Below are 18,649 nucleotides of genomic sequence, written 5' to 3' on the forward strand. Positions count from 1 at the left end.
CTATAAAGGAGCTGCTTCTGCTTCCTGCATACCCAGGAGCAAATGCATATAACACCAACAGATGTAGTAAGAAAGGGAGGTTATAATTCAGAAGGTGCTTTTTCCTGTAGGGTCTGAATTTATATGAGTTTGGGTCATGGGACCCTCAGTGGCCTCTCAGTCAAGATCTTGCACAGGAGCTGACGAAAGTGGGATCCCAGCAAGACCCTTTCCTACCCTATTGCCAGCACAACAGGTAGGTCACCAAACTAAGTATCACCAACCCTCAGGGACAGGTGCACATGGCCAAGCAAGGAGAGGGACTGGGCTATACTTGTAGCACCTATTGTGTGCCAGGCACTTTGCCTGCATTACTCAGTTAACCCTGCAAAGCCACTTTCACCATCTCCTCTTTATAGACGAGGAAACTGAGGCTCAGAGAAACTAGTGACTTTCCCAAGACAGAAGCTGGACTCCAAAAACCTGGGCTTTGCCACAGAAACACTAGCCTATGGCAAGTCCCACAGTCTGACAAAGAGCTTTTGCTCTTCTCAGGGCCAAGACTAACCCCCAAACCAAGAGGATCCTGGGGTGCTGGAAAGACTGAGCCCAGAATACAAAGCTCTGCAGCTGACTGACTCCCCTACGCTCTACGAGTTGCATTGTACCTCTGGGCCTCAGTTTCCATTATTGCAAAAATAGGGTGAAAACTATTCTCCCTCACAAGGCAGTTGTGTGGATTGAAATAACGCTTTGAAAATCACAAAGCACTGTACTAAATGAAAAGCACTGTGATTGTTACCAGTGGAGACCCCAGAATTTAAATCTCAGGGACATTTTATTTTTGTTTCCAAGGTACTTCTCTCCAGAAAGCTCAAGAAGCCAAACAATTAACTTCTAAACAATCATTTCCTACAAACTTCCTTATAAACACCTTATCTGGGGCTTGTGTAAAGTACAGTAACCCTATGCCTGACTGTGCTGCCATTCTCTCCCCAGGACAATGATAATGTCGAGTCTTTCAGGCTATCATACAAGGTTAGAAAGCTATGGGGAATCAGGAATCTCTTACTGACAAGACATCATTAGATGATACCCATATCCCATTAATGCCTGGAAAAATAAGACCCCGAATTCCTACTCTGTTCTCAAGGATCCTACACAGAGAACTCAGCTAAAATTATTGCTCTGGAAGGAGGGCTGCATGAGAACAGACACATTCACAAACAACCAGCAGATTTTTTAAGGCGCTTACACCCACCACCTAAGGGGTTTTGGGAAAGCAATGCACAATGAAAAGCAAGAATAAAAGAACGTTCTTGTCCCAAGCAGGCACACACCTCCACACCCCCTCTTCCCAGAAAGAGAGACACACACAGACCGCCAACGCTCACTGTACACTCCCAACACCCTGGGGGAGGCTGTCTGACACGGGTTTTCATTCAGCAACTATGGCCTCATTACTCAACTATGGCTTTCAGTATTCTTTCCCCTTCCTCCACAACTCCTCTCTCTCTCGAACACAAGCTCCATTTCCTCACCCCACCCCACCCCACCTCGGAGGTGGAAACCAGTCCAAATAGCACTCCTCATTGGGCATGAAAATTAGCCAGGGAGCCTTAAGGGCTCCCCTTCTGCACCCCCAAACCAAAGTACTGCCCTGGCCTGAGTCCTACTCTTCCAAATACTCCTGGGCCAGTGTCTTCCGCTGTCCACGCTTCTCTCTGCGCTGAAGGAGAACCAGACCTCAACCTCTACTGCTCCTTCCACCTCTGCTTTGCTGCTTCAGAGGTGCTACCTGCAATCCCAACCCGAGCCCTTGGTGAGCCCTCTTTCAGCCTATTTGCTCCTCCGGGCTTACTAGGCAGCCACTTCTCTCATTAGAAAACAACCTTTTCTAATGGAGAGCTGGGCACTTCCCAGACCAGGAGGAGGAAAAAGAAGAGGACAAGGGAAGTCACAGGAAGAAACAAAATGACTGTGTGTAAGCAGCAGCTTCCCTTCCACACATAACGAAGTCGCCACTGCAGCGTTTTCACCCAGTGCAGTCAGAGCCAGAGACGTGGTGGCTGCGTGGCAATGACTGTACCCCCCGTGCCAATGCCCTTCCCAACATCAACATCCAAAGCCAAGCCAACACACAGGTGTCTGAATGAACTAAGCACACTGTCACCACCTCTTCCCCTACCTGTGATTGTCACAGACGCCGTCTCCTAGACCAAGAAGGAAAACTGAACAGTCGAAGTTTCTGTATCTGCTTGCCAGGTGTTTCCATTTTGCCTCATTTTTTCTGCTACCATGGCAACCAAATGCAACAGGCAAAGCTAGCCCAAGACTGTCAGTCTGGAGAGACAAGGTGCTGGCAATACAGCTGCAGAGAGCAACACATCAGCCTCACGGCCCAGGGCTCAGCCGAGGAGCAACAGGACAGACTCCTTCTCCCAGCTCGGAGTTGTAGTGCACCCCTCCCCCATCCTGTGCTTTGAATCTCCATCAGCTTTCCCCAACTTGTAACTGCAGGAGGAAAGGGAGACAGCCACCTCCTAGCAGCCGGAGATATCCCACCCCGAGGCCAATCATTGGCACAAGAATTAGAGAGCCTTGCCCTGAAGTCTGCAAAATAGACCCCCAAAGAGGCCAAAGGGAAGGGAGGTCATTCTTACCTTCAGCAAGATAGTATCTTTTGAAGTATTATCCTCCAAACACCATGCAGAACATTCCAGGCAATTCAAACTTGTGTTCTTTTCCAAACAATCCAATGAGAAAACAGAGGGCCCCTCAGACCCAAGGGACGGAGTAAGCTAAACTGGCTAGGATGCCGGGAAAGACAGGCCAGGCCAGGGTCCTCTCTGTGTTAAGAAACTCCACGGAAATCTTGGGTGCCTTGCAGCCGGCTTCTGAGCACAAGAGCACGCTTCTGAACTTCCAGAGCGCATACTCTCTCTCATTGAGGCCCCACCTCAACATCAAATGCTTGACAGAGCCTGGGGATCAGGGTACACAGCCTGCTGTCAGTCAGCTGCCAGCGTCAAGGCTCCGGAATGCTTCCTTCCTCTTCCCCAAGAGCTGCAGAGGCGTTTGTCAGCGGCTTCCACGGCAGACCAGCACTGAAGAGAAAATGCTCCTAATGCATAGCACGAACCACCAAAACCACAGCCTGGAAGTTCCTCGTACCCAGCTCTACCTTTTCAGGAGGGCTGCTGTGTGTGGCCCTGTAAGCCACAAAGGGCAACCACAAGCTCCCAACTTAAGAACATCACTGAGAATGAGGAAAGAAGCTTAAGAAGAGGAGCCCAAATGATCCAATCACTGGAAATGAGGCCCTGCAAAAAGGCCTGAGAACATTTTCTGGAGAAAAGACTACCGAGTAGTCTTGGCGTCTTTCAAGCAAATGTAGTTATTAGATCAAATTTCATTATTGCAAATACAATTGCAATTAAAAGCTCTAGGCAGCAGTAGCCTACTTAGCACATTAATGCCTGAGTAGAGCCAAGGAAAGGGATTGTCTCTTGAAGACCAGTGAAATGAGAGGCACTATGTATAGTGGTTAGAAACAGCATCTGGGGCCAGGCTACCTGGATTCAAATCCTAAGTCTGTCACTTACTAGCTGTGTGACTTTTAACAAGACTCTTAACCTCTCTGTGCCATTATTAGGTACCTAATAATGGTATCTTACTCAATGGACTGCTGTGGGAATTAAATTCATATATATAAAGCACTTAGAAAAGTACCTGATAATAAATAGTAAGGGCTCTAAACGTTAGGTATGAAAATATTATTAATGGAAAAAGCCAACTCTAGGAGGTAGGTCATTTCATTTAATGTTAAATATAAAATTCTAGATCCTGAAACAAGGGATGCTGGAAAATCTCTTTCCTAGGAAATCTCTTTCCTAGACAAAGCTACCTGCCAATAACTTTTACTCATTGCCTTCGCAGCCCTGCAATAAATACCCCACTTCCACCTGCCAGCCCCTCTTTAAAACTCATAGCCCACCCTCCTTCATCTTGTCTTCTGCAGACTCAACATGCCAGGTCACTGGATGGGGTTTCCAAACCCCTCACGATTGTGGTCCCCCTCCTCAGGGGAATCTCAATTGCTTAACATCCTTCTTGAAATTTATACCCAGATGACAGTGTTTGTGGCTTGGCATGTCCTTGGTGCTCCATAAACTTGAAATTAATGAAGAAGTCCACAAACACCGTGCTATACCAGAACTATTCTCCCCTTTTCTCTACACATTGCACTTTTACTAATGCAGCCTGAGCTTATATGAACTCTTCCAACAGGGATTTTCACATGCCTATTGGCTTGGGTGTGAAGGGGTGTCCCTTGGGGGACAAGGCTGCAGAACCCACTGGCTGATACCCACCCGCCTTGGAGATTCTAACAAAAAACTAGGTAGCATAACAGAAAAGGTGAAATGTAAACGCAAACACTAGTCATGCAGCAAAAGAAGCTTGTTGGTGACAAACTCTGAAGGTCCTGCTTCCTTTAATAAATCTGTACTGTGGGTTATTAAGTGCAGTCATTAGTGCTGACCAACAAATACTTCTAATTCTCTTCCCAGGTGCATGGTAGAAACGCACATCGCTGCCCCCTTGAGGTTAGGAGTGGTCACATGTTGCTTTAGCCAATGAAATGTGTGAAAGAGCCAGTGCACAGTTCACCAAAGCTCCCTTTTTCTTGCCTTTGGCAATCATGGAACCAGAGATGGAGCCTGCCTCAGTAAAGATGACAGAGCAGAACCCCTTAGGTGACACTGTGATAGACATGGAGTAAAAGTGAGAAATAAATCTTAATTGTTTTAAGTCACTGAGATTTTCTTTGATGATGTTACAAACAGACCCTAGCCTATCCTGACTGACTGTATTGCTGACACAGAAACTAGAATACTCAGAGCTTATGTTCTCTGCATCCACCAGATGACAGCTGTCATGTTATGTCTCCTCCCCTTACTTGTAATCTGTAAAATGGGAAACCATCTTTTGGTGGGCATGCACCTGTTCCACCAAGCAGCTCAGGTGAGCCCCACCTGCCAACACTGGGGGAGAAGTGTTGTCTGTTCACATCAGTAATATTTTAAAGGAAGTCACCATGTAGACCATTTTTATTTTCTTCCCACAGGAGAAGAAACCCAAGATTATTTGACTAAAATCCATCTATGATTGTTACTGCAGCTCCGAGAATGACGAGTATCTGGAGGAGACTTAAGGGTGAAAGGAAAAATCTGGGGATAATTTAGGAGGGATGGAAACAGAAAGTTGTCTACAGTTGTGGTTCTCCAACTTCTACCAGAATCAGAATCCTAAAGGCTTGTTAAAACACAGGTTACGTGGGGTCCCACCTCCAGACTCTGATTTAGTAGGTCTAGAGTGGGCTCAAGAATTTGCATCTCTAACAAGGTCCCGGGTCATGCTGCTTCCGAGACCATGCTTTGAGAACCACTGCTCTAGAAAGATTCACTGAAAGAAATAGGGTGAAGGCTCTGGCAAGAGGAGTCAAGCGGCCTTAAAAGACCCTCTTTGAAAAAGGAAAGAAGCCAATTTTCCTTTTTCTACCCAACACAATCTGAGAGCGGATGTTTCAAGGACAAAAATGATCATCTCGGCCTTTCCTCCTGAGCACACAACACACCACACAACCAAATCAAGCTGCTCTTTACAAGATTATAATAGTAATCTTATCTGTTGGCGAGTTTAAAAAAAAAAAAAAGGTTTCTGAGAGAGGAAATCATGTCTCACTCACCCTTCAGATCTCCACCAGGAAGTAAGTCCGTATTTCAGAAGGAAATTATTTAGATAATTGGCTGCAGCCTTCCTCTCCAACATTATCTTTACTACACATCAGTCTTCTTGCTCTCTGAACCCACCAAGGCGGGCCACACTTCCCTCAGCTGTCAACGACCCTCACACCCATGCACACTTATCCAAATTCTCCCCCTTCCTCCAGGTTAGGGCCAGAAACTTCAAGAGAGTCTTCCCTCTCTTTCATCCCCATCACAGCCAATCAATCACCAAGTCCTGTCGATTTTACCTCCCAAGTATCTCCAGGATCCATGCGGCGCCCTTCATTTTTCACTCTCACTAGATCCCCCCAGGCTCTATCCGCTCTGCCCTCAAGGTTTCTGCTCAGGCTGTTCACCTGTTGACTGAACAGGTCTCAATTGAAACAACAGATCTTCCCAGGGTGGAGAGGGCTTCCACGATGCCTAAGCCAGCTTAGAACTCTGTCATCAACCCCCAATGGAACCCTTGGTTTCCTCTGTCATGAACATGGATCCATTTGTGATCTCCTGTTTAAGTATCTATCTTCCCTACTCAACCGTAAGCTCTTCACACACAGGCCCACATTTGTCTTACTTGCTGCTGTAACTGCGGAGTCTGGCACAGCCCCTGACAAAATGTAGGCATTTACTGAGTACTTAATGAGTCAGTGCAGGAATCACCGCATCAGTTCACAGGAGTCCCCACTTCCTTTCAATGCCTAAAGCACATTCTGTCTCCTTCAAGGAATGTCTGGCCACATCGTTGCACCCACCACCTGAGACAAGCACGCCTTATGACATCCGGGGAATGGAATCTACAGGGAAACAATGACCCTTGAAAGAAGGAATATCTTTTCCTTGGAAACTGGATGGCATTGAGATTAGCTACAGAGATATTTCAGTAGGATTGAAGAGGCTACCTTCTCAGAAGTGGTCAGGAGACAAAGTCTCCTGTTAACAATGAGGGAAGACGTGTGTGTGACAGCGCTGTTTAGTGAGAAAACGTCCAGGAAAAAAGCATTTTTCTAGAAACTCTCATTCAAGTTGGTAATTTCCCAAATCAAGCATTCTGATGGATTCCCCACCCAGACCTTTAACAATGACAGGCACCCACGTCTCCAGGAGGCCTAAGAAAGGGGGCTGAACTCAGTGACCTCCCAAGAGCTTCTAACCTTCAGGATTCTGTAAACAAACTCATTCCAAGCTGGAATTCGGAGAATCCACATTCTGGCTCTGTTTTTACACATGAGCTCTTTCTCCTTGTAGGAGACAGGATAGTCTTTACCTTCCTCCCACTCTCTCTCTAAAGCAGTAATGATTTCAAAGTCAGACCCCCAACCCAAAGTCTGGCAACCATGGCTCATAGGCCAACAGGCAGCCTCTGACTAGGGCAAGGGTTAGACCTGACTAAAGAGTTCAAGCTGGGATGACATCCCGGCATTTCTACTGCTAGCCACGCAACTTTGGGCAAGTGAGGACTTTTTGGAGTCTCAGCGTCTACCTCTAAAATGCTGATGATGACCTCCTCTCAGGATTATTGTCCTAAATGAGATACGCATGCAAAATCCCCAGCACAGAGTAAACATACAGGGAATGTCAGTATTATTGTAATTATAGATTTCTAGTTTTAAAAGTTCCGTAAAATAATGATCCTAAGCTGAAAACACGATAGAGATGAAATAATATGTAGGGAATTTGCTTCAAAAGAAAACAGGGGGTGAGGAGGAGGGTACAAATGAAGTAAAATCAGCCATGTTTTGGAAATCACTGAAGATGGGCGATGCATACATTGGATTTATTACAGTATCTTTTGTATATGTTTGAAATCCTCCAGAATAGAAAGTTTAAAGGTGTAAGTACCAAGGGAAGGAAATGCTATGAAAACATAAATACTGATAGTTTATTTTAAGATCATATTTAGTCTACGTGATTGAACACAAGAAAAATGATCCGAAGGGAAAAAAAAACATAAAGGCCAACGTCTCTAGTAGTTTCTCTAAAAGAATTATTTTCTTCAAACAAAAGTATCTCAGGTGAGCAGCAGGGAACAGAGACACTGGCACACATTTCTCTGCCTTCATTTTCAGGAGAAGAACACGTCCTATTCAGGTTGCATGTGCATTTTCAGGTAGACCGCCCTGGGTGACAGACCCTGCCTCTGAGCACCCCAGAGCCCCGCTGGAATGGGACTGAGGAGCAGCAAAGTTCCAGTGTTAGGAAAAACAAGCAGAAAGAACTCAAAATGCTCAGGGACCATGGGAGTCACCAGTCTAAGCTCTGGCTTTGGACTCCTATGTGCGGCTTCCTTGGGAGGCTGGTTTAGCTCAGTCTGAGGCTGTATTGAAGGTCCTTTCACACCAGATGAGTGTGCATTACATGTCGCTTGAGGGGAACGGGTTTGTTCAAGGGAAAGCGAGCTTTTAAGGGTCTCGAGCAACATCAATCACAGCACGTCCCCATCATCTCCCCCCACCCTCCTCTTCCCACCGAGAGAAATCTAGAGACTGAAACACACAATTCTCGCATTTCACCAAACCACTCCAAGCCCCTCTATCTGAGAGAGAAAATAATCCAACAAGGTTTGTTTTGAGCAAATGCCTTTAAGCTCCCAAACCCTGCCTGGAAAAGGAGAATATATAAAAGTACTTACTCTTCTTGAAGAATAAATTCGCTATTTTCTGGAGAAAACTGCCCACTCACAGGATGCCGGAACGCTGTGGTCTGCTGGTTATGGCTAAAGAGAAAGAAAGAGATAATGAAGGAAAAGTCGTCTGAATGGAGAGGATTACAGACACAACAATAGGTCAGTAACGTCTCAGGACGCTGACCATCACATTCCTCCCCGGTGGAGAATGTGGGCTTTTCTGCTGAAAGGCACTGACTCTGTCAGAACCCGGCTGCATTTAAAAGCCAACAATTTCCAGCTCAGGTGCCAGAGGCCACCTAAGACGAGGGGATTTTAATTCGAGGGACGTCTTGGCTCCCAAAGAACGCTGCCTCTTAGAGAGACATCCCATGAAGCACTGACTGCAACAAATTGAGTGGCTTAGCAAAAAGTGACTTTCAGATGGCACGAGCTAAAACAAGAGTGAAGGAAAGCAGATGGCACTTTCAACAGCTTCCAAAAACCGTGAACCGGGAAAAGAATTCTAAGAATTAACCACCACCACCACCACCCCCAGAAAAATAGATCTTCTTAAAATTCTTCTCCCTACTATAAAATGTCCTCACTTTGGTGATGGGATATAAATGTATGGGCACGTCTTTGCAACATGACCTGCCTAATTTCAACATTGTGTAGTTTCGAGCACCCGTTTGAAGTTAGGAGGGATCAGCTTCCACGCCAAGCTGACAGACACAACCAAAGGTGGGGGTGTTCCGCGCATTCGCAAAGGCTACCTGGTTCTTTGAAAGGGAGGAGGGGCTAGTTCTACATGCTGCCAGTTTGCTCTGTGAACAGGCTAACCTAACCTTCTCCTTTTTTTTTTAAATAATATGATTTATTTTAAAATGTTTTGTCCCCAATCACAAAATCACAGTCGTTTGAGAAATTTTAGAAAATACAGAAAAAAGGTCACCATGATCTCACCGTCTAGAGATATACCTGGGTATCTTCTCCTTCCTAGCTTTTTTCCCCTTTTATTAAAAAAAAAAAAAAAAGTTGTGATTTTACTGTATTTAGAAATCTATTAACATAGAAAATGTCCTATGCCAAATGAAGACTTCTTCATTTGAAATTGCTGAATAATAGTCAAATCATACGGATATAAATTTTTTTTTCATATAACCAAAAACTATTCACTGGCCATCTGTGTGTCAGACAGTGTTGTAGGTGCTGGAGATACAGAGTGAACAAAAAAATTCCTTACACCACGAAGCTTACATTCTAGAAAGATTAACATTCTCCTAACACTGGACATTTCAGGTGCTCCCCCACCCCCCACCCCACTAGTATAATAAATATATCTTTGAATATAGGCTTTTTCTGCAATTCAAATTATTTCCCTGGGCTAAAATCCCAGAGGTAAAATTACTGAATCAAAGGACATGGTCATTTTTTTGTCTCTTAATACAGATCGTTAAAATGCTTTCACTGTCAGAGTCAATATACCGGTATCATCTCAGTTTGGTAGTGTTAAAATATCAGCCTCATCTCCAAATTAAGCACTGAGCCATCCCAGAGATTAGTAGGTTTAAATGAGCATAGCATAAAGGTTAAAAAAAAAATCTCTAGGTCTACCATGTTTTTTCTTACTTTGCCCTGGGGCCTGGTAAGAGCGTCCTGAGTTCTGGTGTCTGGGATAAGCTGGCACTGAGGTGAGAGCAGCCTGAATCCGAATAAGCCAAATGTGAAGCAGGCAGAGCCAGGCTGCTCCCTGGCCCCACGACTCTGCACCACCCAGCACCCTCGCACTCCTCCCAACCACAGCCAGCCTCCCGACTTCCAGCTCCTGGTTCCAGACAAGCCCATGGAATCCTATGACCTCATCTGGCAGGCAGCAGCCTGATCTTCCCCCCAAAACAGAGTAAGACATGAGCATCTAGATAAGGATGAGAAGCAGGCCGCTGAACACCTGTTTCAGCAATCTTTGCACCACGTTTAAGGGTTTGGCTTTATTTACACCCAGTTTCTTTGAGAGAATCCTCTCCATTCATCAGGGAATTTGAAAATGCACACGCTGAGCCTGCCTCCTTTTCATCTGGAGAAAAACAAAAATGCCCTGCATATAATGGGAATAACAATAAAGCAACACCACCACTACCCACTATCATCTCTCAAGGGTTCTCCAGTCCACAAAGGCTTTTGTTACACATCTTAGCTGTTAACACCGTTGACCCCCATGTTATGAATGGGGACATAGCTCAGAGAGGTTAAGTGACTCGCTCAAGATAACTTCGTCAGTAAGTGAAAAGACTGGGACATGAATCCAGGTCTCTTCTATTTCTACATTTGATGCTCTCTGCATGGTAATCTGCCATCCCGGTGAGAGTCTGTGGGGCTGGCAGCTTCCTGGCCAGGATCAGAAATCCCTAAAGACAAGGCATCAGGAAGACAGCACCATCCACCGCTACTCCCTCTTCCTCCCCCCTCCTTTCTACACCTTGTGCCCAGAGCCAAAGTTCCGAATGACAACACCAATGTGGCATTTAGTAGCCCCCAAACAGCCTTTGGTTCTAACAGAAGATCAGCTGGTTGATCTCAGGTAGACGCAGGCAAAGAGTGAACCTTCCATGCTCTTGGAGCAGCATCCAGCATCCACTTTGTATACAATGTAGTTTTAACAGCAACTGGGGCTCCCGACACCAAACTTGTACCAGCTTCAATAAGCCCAGAGTGTTAGGTATGTAAATCCTGAGTTGGATAGTATAGCCACTAAGACGAATTTTACATTCTAACGTTAGAAGGAAGATAGTTTTTAAAAGTGGACAAAAATAGGAAACAACCAAAATGTCCTTCGATAGGTGAATGGATAAAGAAGTTGTGGTATATACACACAATGGAATACTATTCGGCAGTAAGAAAAGATGAAATAGGACCATTTGTGACAACATGGATGGATCTTGAGAACATAATGCTAAGCGAAATAAGTCAGACAGAAAAAGCAGAGAACCATGTGATTTCACGGATATGTAGCATATAAACCAAAAACAACAAAAGAACAAGACAATCAAATGAGAGACAAAACCTCACAGACACAGACAATAGTTTAGTGGTTACCAGAGGGTAAGGGGGGAGGGGGTGGTAGATGAGGGTAAAGGGGATCAAATATATGGTGATGGAAGGAGAACTGACTCTGGGTGGTGAACACACAATGTGATATATAGATGATGGATTACAGAATTGTACACCTGAAATCTCTGTAACTTTACTAACAATTGTCACCCCAATAAACTTTAATTAAAAAAATAAATAAATAGGAAAAAAAGTGGACAAAAATATAACAGTCATTTCATCAGACCTAGAGGCAGCTCCCCAACCTTTCTTCCCTAATCTGGATGCTGCCCTTTCTGCCAAAATTTCCTGCATTCACACAAAGCTTTAAATGCGGTCACCTTCATTATGGTATCTGACCTTCCCACGGTGCTGGAGAGGGCAGATATTCTCATCCCTGTGTTAGGAAGATCAGGTTATAGAATGTTATCGGAACGCTAAATTTAAAAAAAACCAAAAGGCGGTGGGGATGACTCCTACATTGAGAAAAGAGATGAACCACAGTCATGTCTCCAGAATACTGAGGTCTTAACATTTGATCATTTCTGATCAAACTCACCCAGCTTGCTAATGGCAAAGCTTCTGGCTCAGTACTTTTTGATCAAAGGGAAGACGAGTTCGGTCCTTGGGCTATTTCGTTTCAGTCAGCCTTCCCAAATACCCAGTAGGGCAGGCCGTGTTTCATCACACCAGGCCACAGGTGAGGCAAGGGAGGCCTGGAAAGAGTAGAGGATTTGCCCCCAGTCAACTCCTGTGTTTCTGACCGCCACCATCCTTCTGATCTCTTCCTGTCATCCTACTCCAGGCTCGCCCCTGCTAAACGATGGCTGCCTAGTAAATGCTGGATCCCCACCCCCATTTGGAGATGGCCAAGTCCTCTGCTTCCACCTCCTTTCCCGAGACCCCTTAGCCCACAAAGCCCCTAACCTGCTCCATTTCCTGATTTTTCTAAAACCCATGAAAAACCTCATGTACTATAACCCTGTCTCAAGACGCATGTAGCAGGCACAGACAAATCCCCTGAAATACCTGTTCTTAAACCTGAATTGCCACCTTGTTCCTTGGTAGAGATGGAGATGGCCCGGCTAGGAGCCAGGTGGCTGGTTTCACAGGAGCACAGAAACTCTCCTCCATACAAGGGCTTCTGTTTCTCTTCAGGCTACTGAGACAGTAACTTGGCGAACGAGGTAAAACACGACCTAGCCTTTATTCTTCGATCCTGCTCTTCCTCCCAGGAGCAGCCCCTCCACACTGAATGGCAGCCAATGGGAGAGGACCAGGGAGAACAAATGGAAGGTTACAGGGAAGGATGATCCCCGTGAAGGCGGGCCACGGGTAACCATCCACATAAACAAGCGCGTCTTCACAGGCCCCGGGCCGGAACGACTTGGGTTAGGCCCTAAAGAAGTCTAACAACAAACACAAAGGACTTGATAAGAGAACTAGGGAGAAGTGGAGACTAATGGGAGCTCCCCGTAAGGAAGAGTCCACCTACAACCACAAACAGGGCTAAGTCAAAATGTAAACAGGTCCTGTAGTTTCTTGCAATGTTTCTGCAAGGTCAATTTCCTATGCATATAGATTTTGACTATAATGTGAGCAGTGACTCTGGTTGGTTAAACATAAAGGTACCAATTCCTCAGCATGGCAATTTTGGGGGCATGACAAGAAGTCCTGGAGTTCTGTGAGTTGCGCTCAAGAGTGGAGGTCAGAGCTCCTTGATCTGGTTCTTTGACAGCGGTGCTATTGATATGCTGAAAGTGTGACAAAGCTGCTCTGTCAGCATAAGCCCTTATCTGGCCCACGCTATAAAAAAGAAGAAGAAACAGCTTAAAATGTAAGAAGAGTATCCAGCCTCAAAGCCTAAGGAGGGACTCTGGAGGCTCTTCTCATTGGGATGCTCGGCAGCATCTGCCACTCTGGGACCTTCCGGCTCCCAGAATATTGGAAAGAGAGTCACCCTGCAGGCCTGACGCCACTTTCAGCACTGCCTCCAGGCTTGTTAAGGCACTTACTATCTTTGTTCTAGTGTCTCAAGACAACCAGCGATTCTGGCTTACCTAACATGCTCCCAGTTAGGTCCCAAAATTGGTACCTGAAACTCCAAGAACACAAGAAATTGCCTCCCCATCTTCTTCAATTCCCACTTGGGGTGCAGAGTCACGAGAGAGCAACCACGAGTTGAAGCAGCATTCCACACTTCCTCAACATTTCTTAAGCTCCTTTGGTTTTATTTTACTTAACACTTTTACAAAATTGCTCGTTTAGTGCAAAGTGTCAACGTTGCTGGTGTTTCATAAGGGGGCTGGGAGTCTTACCAAAGTAGTCTTTGGAGCTTGCGCTATTTTGAAAATGTCAAGATTTTCAACAGCTCGCTGCACACAGGCATTACTCTGACAGGCCCTTCTTCCAGAAGCATGGGAATCAGGTCATGATGAGCCAACATATGGTCCCCATACTCTCTCCAAGTGGAAACAGCATTAACCAGCCTCCTTCAGTATCCACCCCGGGCAACAAGTCAGCCCAGAACCCAAGGGTCAGGAGATCTGAGTTCAAAACAGAACAAGCCACCTCACCTCTCAGCCTCGGTTCTTCCATTTGCAAATAAAAAATAATAATGATATCCTTCCAAAAGGTTGTAGTGAGGATAAAATGAGGGAACATGCATTAAAGAGCCTCGCACAGTGCCTGGCATACAGAAGGTACTCAGTTAATGATTGCTGAACCTGACTGTGCTTTGACAGTGGCAATGACTATTGGCATCTACGTTTTAAAGGGCTGAACACGGAATGAGCCTCCTCCCCCCACTCCCACTAAACCTGATACTCCTCCCCCAGGCTTCCCTACTTCTAGTAACAGCATCACTGAAGAGTAAGATTCAAGTCCCTGGGGTGTCCGGATGGCTCAGTTGGTTAGAGCTCAGGCTCTGAGCAATAGGGTTGCCGGTTCGATTCCCACATGGGCCAATGAGCTGCGCCCACCGCAACTAGGACTGAAGGACAACTACTTGACCTGGAGCTGATGGGCCCTGGGAAAAACACACTGTTCCCCAATAAAGTCCTGGAAATACACACTGCTCCCCTTCCCCAATAAACTCTAAAAATGAAAAAGATTCAAGCTCCTTACCTTGGCTTAGACGACGCTAGATGACTCGACCCTTGCCTAGATCCTCCTCTTCTTGTACCACGCTCCTCCCTCCCCACCCTTCCTCAGTCGCACTGGCCTCCTTTCTGCTCCTTGAACACCAAGCTTTTTCCTTTTTCCTGCTTAACAGCCTTTGTACCGGCTTTCCTTTCAGCCTGGATGCTCTTTCCCCCATACTTTCATGACTGGTTTCTTGTCGTTCATACCTCAGCGGAATCATGACCGTCTCAGAGCCCTTCCCAACCACCCACTAAAATAGGCTCCCAGTCGCTTCGTATCACACCACCCTATTCTAATTATTACTGTTATTTTTCTTACATATGTATGTGTTTGATGACTATCAGTCTCCCTGACTCATATGTGTACTCCAGCAGAGCAAGGACTTTGTCTGCCTTTTCACTGCTATTTTCACCCTATAATAGCGTCTGGCGTGGTGATAGCTGCGGAATGAATGAATGAGAAATGACAAAGACTCCTACCTTAAAGCGAGGCCATGCCTCCAAATAGGCTCACTAACCCTACAGAAGTCTAGATTCAGGTAACAAAGAGACAGGACCCTAAAGGGTCAAAAGCCATCAGAAGGCAGTAGCTTTCTGCTCTCACTGCCAGAGGAAGAATGAGACACCAACATGCCAAGAAGCATCATCCTTGGCTCTCTCCCAACTATGTTGCAGTATAATTTGGAGAAATTAGCCCTCCCTGAAACATCCCCCGACCCCTGCAAGGATGTGAATACACTCACCCAATGCTAGAGAGGAAATGACTGAGTGATTAAAAACACATAGGAGGATAATACAAACATCACCCTTATCACCCTTTTGTGAACTGGGAGACTATTTGGTGTGCAACCTGCAATCTGGTGACAGATTATATGCTCTCTCATGTTGCTCTCTATATATTTCATATGTGTTTGTTCTCCTCCCCCCACCCCTACCTCCAGTAAGATCCTACGTGCCTGGAGGGCTGGTAGCAATCATTCACTTATTTCTCATGAACCTCCTGCAGCACAGAACATTAATACCCACAGAGCATGCACTTGAACTCCCTTATCTCAACAGCCTGAACACAAACACACATCACCTTCAGGGAGAGGCTGTACAGAACCCATCTCACTTTCTCATGTTACACATCCCCCAGAGAGTGGGGGAGGCAGGGCCCCACAGGCCCTGATAAAGGATCCTACACCCAGGTTGGAAGACTCCACAGTCCTGGGAGCATGACACAGATCCAGGAAGAGCCTTCCCCACTCCCACTACCTCACTCACTCACACATCCAACTAGACAGAGACACTGAAATCCAGCCAAACTCCAGACCCACCACCTGGAGGGGCAGTCAGTAACTTCTCTCCTTGCCCAAAGGTGCCAAAAGGAGCAGAGCCTGGCACAGACAGCTGGGCATAAGAAAGTCACAAAATTAACTGCACAAACTTAAAGCTCTCTTCTTGCAAAGAAGGAAGTCTGTCCTTTCCAAACTCTGAGTTTACCAGACTAAAGCCTTCCAGCATGATTTGAAAAACTCTGTATTTCATTAGGTTCTCCAGATGTTTTCAGATCCATTCAGTGTCCAACACATTTCATAAATTATCTTTTCCGACCCAGTAACCCATGCTGCAAACCCATCTGCTTTCCAAGCTCCCACATGGGGTCCCAATACTCAGGATTGCTACTTGGTTAATATGATGTTTTAATTTCGGCTTCATGGGACCTCAAAAATCATGAAAGGATTAAAGTCAAACTCCTGATAGAATGAGGAAATCAAACCCAGATAGCGTCCCCTTCCCTAATTCTTTGTAAAGAAAAGTGGCAGAGAAGCAATGTCGTAGGAGCTGAGGTACCAACTTTGTTACTACCAAACCAGTTCCAGCCGCTGAGCAAATAGCCTCTTTAGGTCTTGGTTTCCTCATCTGTCCAAGAGGGGGTTAGACTCTCCAGCTGGAGAAGCCACACACGAGGCCTCCAGAGCATGAACCCCAAACTCTGCCGAGTCGTACAGACTGGAGTTCAAATCCCCGCTCTGCCACACACTGGCAGTGCACGACCTTGAATGAATTAATGACCTTTCTGAAAGTTGGTTTCTTTATCTGTGAAAAGAGAAGACCATTCCAACCTGACAAGATTATTACGAAAAGAGTGCTGATAATGTTTTTGGCCTACAGCAGGCATTCAACCTTCAGTGTCTGTCAGATTTTTCTCTCACTAGCTCTAAAACTCCACTCTAATTGAGTTGTTTTGCTTTTTTCCATGTTGCAAACTCTCGTATTATTAGATACTCCATAGAATAGCAGCTCAAAAACACATTTTCTTCCTTTAGAGTTTAGGCACAACACTCACTGGCTTGTGTCCCGTGGCTCAGAAAGCACAGCCCAAGAAAAGAGGCACCCCCGACAGCCTGCACTGAGCTAGGAACACACACTCTAGAGAAGTTTTAAAACTGCAGAGGAAACATTTTCAATTTCAGCGAACACACAATTTTATGCTTCTGTTTAATACTCTTCAGCAAGTCAGGTTCCTTAAGTGCGAAACGAAAAGGCTGGACCATGTGATGATTTAGGGATCTTCTAGCTATAACATCTTAAGACGCTGAGGTTCATCTCAGAGTACTCGGGAGCCACAGACGGAAATGTAACACTACCTATGCATAACTGAAAACACAAAGAAACAGGCAGACCAGCTGTCCTCCCCAATCTCACATGCCAACAGATATAGCCTTTGTAATGACATGGGGGAGGTGTAGTTAATGACACTTTTGTCCTATTTATTCCCAATTAAATCAGATTGTTTGGGGTGTTTTCGTTTTTGTTTTTGTTTTAACCAGAGGTGCTCCCAGTCAAGCCATAAAACACTCCCTTTCTCTCAGGCATTACTGACTGACTTTCATGCACCAGAATACATGGCAGTACATTGAATCCCTATGAAACCAGTACAATACTGACCTGTTCTCCTGTTCTTGCTGGGAAAGGCCGCAGACTCGCTCACTCTTCCCTTGAGCTCCATGCTGGTCTTGTGAAAACCCCAGTCCAGTTCAGACAGGGAGGGAGGACCTAGCCGCCTGCAGAGGTGAAGCAGAGGCTTCCAGCCACCTGCTTGCTTTCAATTTCGGTTCTGGAGCAGCTGCCTCCCAAGGTGTTACAAACCCCACAGCCACTTGCTCCTACTCATTCATTCTCTTTCCTCCCCACCCCTGACGCAAAATCTGGCAACAAGGCAGGAACTCAGTCCTAGCTCTGAGTCACCACCCGCGCTGTGGCCAAACAGCACTGGCTGGGGGTCAATAGCGAGGCAGGCACTCCCTGTCTCTAGGCCTCAGGCCTCGATTAATCTATTCGTAGACTGTGGGGTGGGCTGCCCCTCTAGAAACAGGACGTAAGAAACACCCCACCTATGAGCTGTGGAGTCAGAATGAACTGCTCGGATCTGCTCTGCCACACTGTGGCTGAAATCAGCCCCAAAGCAGAGTTTGATGGAGAAATGATGGCTCATTTATTACTACAGGTATTCCCCTGCGTTTCAAAAGTTCGAGTCACACCTCTAGCTTTTACGAAAGACCTACATTAAGTACCTGTTTTCACTAACCAACAGAAATCCGAAGAGGACTGGTGCTTTTACAGAAAAAGGCAAAAAGCAAAACTACCGTGTTTCCCCGAAAATAAGATCTAACCGGAAAATAAGCCCTGGCATGATTTTTCAGGATGACATCCCCTGAACATAAGCCCTAATGCATCTTTTGAAGCAAGAATTAATATAAGACCCGATCTTATTTTCGGGGAAACACGTTAGTGTTCAGCATTTGTTCTGCAGCGAGCCGGTAGAGAGGCAGCGTGTACCCTGAGCAGTGAGGGGGACACCGCCAAGCTCCTTCCCAGGGAACTACACTCAGCATCAAGCAGCCAGAGTTTTGAACTCTGTCTGTGAACATCTGTGCTTTATCTCGACTTATTTTGTGTATCCGGTAGCAAGATGTATCCTAAGTTAAATGCTTCTTCGCTTTACGCCATTTCGGCTTACGAGAAGTTTCGTAGGAAGGCTCTGCTTTCAGATAGCGGGG

At 45.9% G+C, this 18,649-nt stretch overlaps 1 protein-coding gene across 13 annotated transcripts in view; it reads right to left on the reverse strand.

The window, feature by feature from the left end:
• PLEKHA7 (pleckstrin homology domain containing A7) overlaps positions 1 to 18,649 on the reverse strand; it is a 204,137-nt gene that overhangs the window by 76,460 nt on the left and 109,028 nt on the right. For 12 of the 13 annotated variants that reach the window (XM_074336073.2, XM_019746629.3, XM_019746620.3 and 9 more), the window contains one exon: positions 8,398 to 8,481. In XM_074336073.2, coding sequence (XP_074192174.2) covers positions 8,398 to 8,481 — 84 coding nt within the window. Of the gene's footprint in view, positions 1 to 2,642; positions 2,832 to 8,397; positions 8,482 to 18,649 lie in introns of those variants that run through there. The other variant, XM_019746628.3, reaches the window with a different exon arrangement.

This window comes from Rhinolophus sinicus, chromosome 14, assembly GCF_057876585.1.
Source record: "Rhinolophus sinicus isolate RSI-liver-muscle chromosome 14, RSI-T2T, whole genome shotgun sequence".
NCBI lineage: Eukaryota > Metazoa > Chordata > Mammalia > Chiroptera > Rhinolophidae > Rhinolophus > Rhinolophus sinicus.